This window comes from Gadus macrocephalus, chromosome 3 (genome assembly GCF_031168955.1).
Source record: "Gadus macrocephalus chromosome 3, ASM3116895v1".
Classification (NCBI taxonomy): domain Eukaryota; kingdom Metazoa; phylum Chordata; class Actinopteri; order Gadiformes; family Gadidae; genus Gadus; species Gadus macrocephalus.
In genome coordinates this window covers 23,124,816-23,128,132 of record NC_082384.1, presented here as the reverse complement: position 1 = coordinate 23,128,132, position 3,317 = coordinate 23,124,816, and the positions used below count along the sequence as shown (strand labels likewise).

Sequence of the window (3,317 nt, the reverse complement as noted above, 5' to 3'; positions counted from 1 at the left end):
CTGCGTGTAGTTTGTTCTGAACAACACGTGTGTATAGATACAGTGTCTGTGTGTAGTTTGTTCTGAACAACATGTGTGTATAGATACAGTGTCTGTGTGTAGTTTTTTCTGAACAGTTTGTGTGTATAGATACAGTGTCTGTGTGTAGTTTGTTCTGAACAACATGTGTGTATAGATACAGTCTGCGTGTAGTTTGTTCTGAACAACATGTGTGTATAGATACAGTCTGCGTGTAGTTTGTTCTGAACAACACGTGTGTATAGATACAGTCTGCGTGTAGTTTGTTCTGAACAACATGTGTGTATAGATACAGTCTGCGTGTAGTTTGTTCTGAACAACATGTGTGTATAGATACAGTCTGCGTGTAGTTTGTTCTGAACAACATGTGTGTATAGATACAGTCTGCGTGTAGTTTGTTCTGAACAACATGTGTGTATAGATACAGTCTGCGTGTAGTTTGTTCTGAACAACATGTGTGTATAGATACAGTGTCTGTGTGTAGTTTTTTCTGAACAGTTTGTGTGTATAGATACAGTGTCTGTGTGTAGTTTGTTCTGAACAGTTTGTGCGTATAGATACTGTGTATATACAATGTGTATCGTTTTATACTGGCTTTTAATTTCTACCTCTTAAGGCTGTGAGTGGAGTCAATCTTGAGTAGCCCTGGTGGGAAGGGAACCACTGGACTGGGACCACTGTTACCAGGCTGGACTGGGAACACTGTAACCGGACTGGCCGACAGTCTGACAATAGTATATGTGATAATAGTATGGTACAATACAGGTTGCACTATAAATATAGTATAATAATAGTACAACCCGTACTTGAGGACCTTATATAGCCTTCTGACGATGTCACTCAGGCATCGCTCACCTGCCCGGGGGGCGTGTCCGGCGTTGTCATGGTTACGCCGTTCGCCACAGTCGGCACCTCCGCGACCTCCGGCCCCAGATCAGACCTGGCGGACCCGGAGAGCGTCCTATTGGCCAGCGTGCTCCTCCTCTCCTCTGATTGGACGGAGCGGCAGGGCGAGGTTCTCGTCTTGACCCCGCCCGCGGCCCACCTTTGACCTTTCTCTCCATTGCCGTGCACTTCCTCCTTCCGTGGAATAGCTCTCCTCTGATTGGCTGGCGGTCTCTGTAGGCAACAGATTACAAATAGCCGGTGTTCCCAGGTCATTTTTAACGTTGATATATTCGACCTCTTGAACGTGAAGCTATTACTTAGTTATAAACACAAAGATGATTCTATGCGTGAATAAACATGATATATATTAACCTAATGATGCACAAGGCGGTCCTGCTGATTACCTGATTGGACGGTCTGGCTGCAGAAGGGGCGGCTCTGGACACCACCTTGGCCTTGATGTGCCTCAGGTCCGGCTTTCTGACCCTCCGTGCCACGTGATTGGCTGGTTTAGCCGCCGTGGGGGCCGTTGCCGGGCCCCGCCTCGGCTGCTCTGGCGCTGTCTGCGGGGGGGCGCTCTTTAAGGACCCCTCACACCCCGCAGGCTCCGGTAGCCTGGAGTCTGGAAGCTGATTGGTGGAGGAGGAGGAGGAGGAGGAGGGGGGAGGGGGGGTGGCGGGGGACAGCAGGCAGCAGGAGGCGCCCGGGATGGGGGGGGCCCTCGCTCAGGGGCCTCGACTGGGTCCCGCTGGACGCCTCCAGAGACGGCTCAGAGCTCGCCGACAGGAACAAGGACTCCTCTTCGCCCGCCACATCAGCATCATTGTCATCATGATCATCATCATCCTCGTCATCATCGTCGTCGTCGTCGTCGTCGTCGTCGTCGTCGGCCGGGATCTCCGTGGCGTCCGAGTCGGGCGAGGGGCAGCCGCCCCTCCCCGTGCTGAGGTCGTCGCCCGCGTGGTTGCCGTGCCGACCGGGGGCCGGGGGCGGTCTCGGCGGCGATGGCGACCAGCAGGTTGAGGTTGCGGTCGCTCCAGGTGCGGGCACTGCTGCGGGCGTCCAGGTAGACCGACAGCGAGGCGTCGTCGAGCCACGCCCCCGCCGCGCCACCGTCCTCCTCGGGCCCGCGGGCGGCCGCCGCAGCCGCCGCCGCCGCCGTCGTCACGGCGACCGCCAGCATGCGGTCGCTCGGGCTGCTCGGCGAATCAGGGGACGCCTCGCCGGGGAAAGGGGAGGAGCGGGAGGAGGAGGAGGAGGAGGAGGAGGAGGAGGAGCAGGAGGAGGAGCCGGAGCAGGGGGAGGCGAAGGCGTTGCCGTTGGGGTCCTCCGAGGTGTGGAGGCGCAGCGCCAGACAGGCGGGGGGCGGGGGGGGCCGTCATCCCTGGGGGGGGCCGCCGACGTGCCACGGCGCTCTGCTCCGGCAGGACGCTCCACAGCTCTGCGGGAGACGGGAGGACGGAACCGGTCTTTACTAGCCCGCGCCAACAGGAGGTCGGTCGGCGGACTGCGTTCGTACAGCGCTCTGATCCAAAGCGCTTCACGCCATGGCCCCGACGTTCACCCAGTCATGCACACACTCACACGCCGACGGCGGAGTCACACCAACATCACGTAGAGCCGCCACATGAGTGTTTGTTATAAGGAGTCAACTGTTTTGATTCATATGGTCCCAACTGTGTTAATGAGTACATTTTATAAGGTTTTGATTGAATGAAAAAAAACTGGTGGATGATTGCAATTTATTGATGAAGAGTATAGATATAATAGATTGATTAAAGACGTTGATTGGGTCATGTTTTGCATCCGACGATAGGCTCAATGTGAAAGGGCTAGGATTTGATTGGCTGTAGTGGAAACTACTATTGCAACGGTGTGTTTCTATTGGTTGTAATGCTACCAACAAGCTTAAAGTGAGACAACCACCAAAACAGTTTCTGTACTGCCAAACTTTAACGTGAGAAATAGAGATGTGACTTTTGTCTTCGTTGAATAAAGGAATTATATTTGTTCAAATGGTGTGTGACTTTGTTCTTCATCAGATGCATAGAAAAATCATATGTATGTACTTGTAGGGGCATTACATTATTTAATAACAATGATAAAGCGAGAGGGATAGAGGGAGGGAGGGAGGGAGGGAGGGAGGGGAGGGAGGGAGGGAGGGAGGGAGGGAGGGAGGAAGGAGGCTCCAGACCATAAGTGAAGGAATGCAGGGGTGTGTGCAGAGCTATTTGGTGAACGTTGAGTTACACCGCCCCCTTCAGGACAATACAAAGAGGTGATTTTATTAATTCATTTATTTTGTTCCAGTATTAGGCCCCGACGCGAGTAATGTAACAGCATAGATTTTGTGCTGTCATTTTGACCAACTTTTCTTATCAAAATTTGAATTACATTTAAGGTCTAGTGGT

General features: G+C 53.0%; 1 protein-coding gene across 1 annotated transcript in view; it reads right to left on the bottom strand.

Moving 5' to 3' along the window:
- The window catches only part of LOC132454183 (proline-rich protein 36-like), a 21,637-nt gene extending 19,548 nt beyond the window's left edge, over positions 1-2,089 (bottom strand). The window contains exons 1-3 of the mRNA XM_060047401.1: positions 1,875-2,089; positions 1,311-1,626; positions 874-1,137 (exon numbers count right to left, since the gene is read on the bottom strand). Of these exons, the coding sequence (XP_059903384.1) occupies positions 874-1,137; positions 1,311-1,626; positions 1,875-2,089 (795 nt within the window). The remainder of the gene's footprint in view (positions 1-873; positions 1,138-1,310; positions 1,627-1,874) is intronic.
- Positions 2,090-3,317: the final 1,228 nt, after the last annotated feature.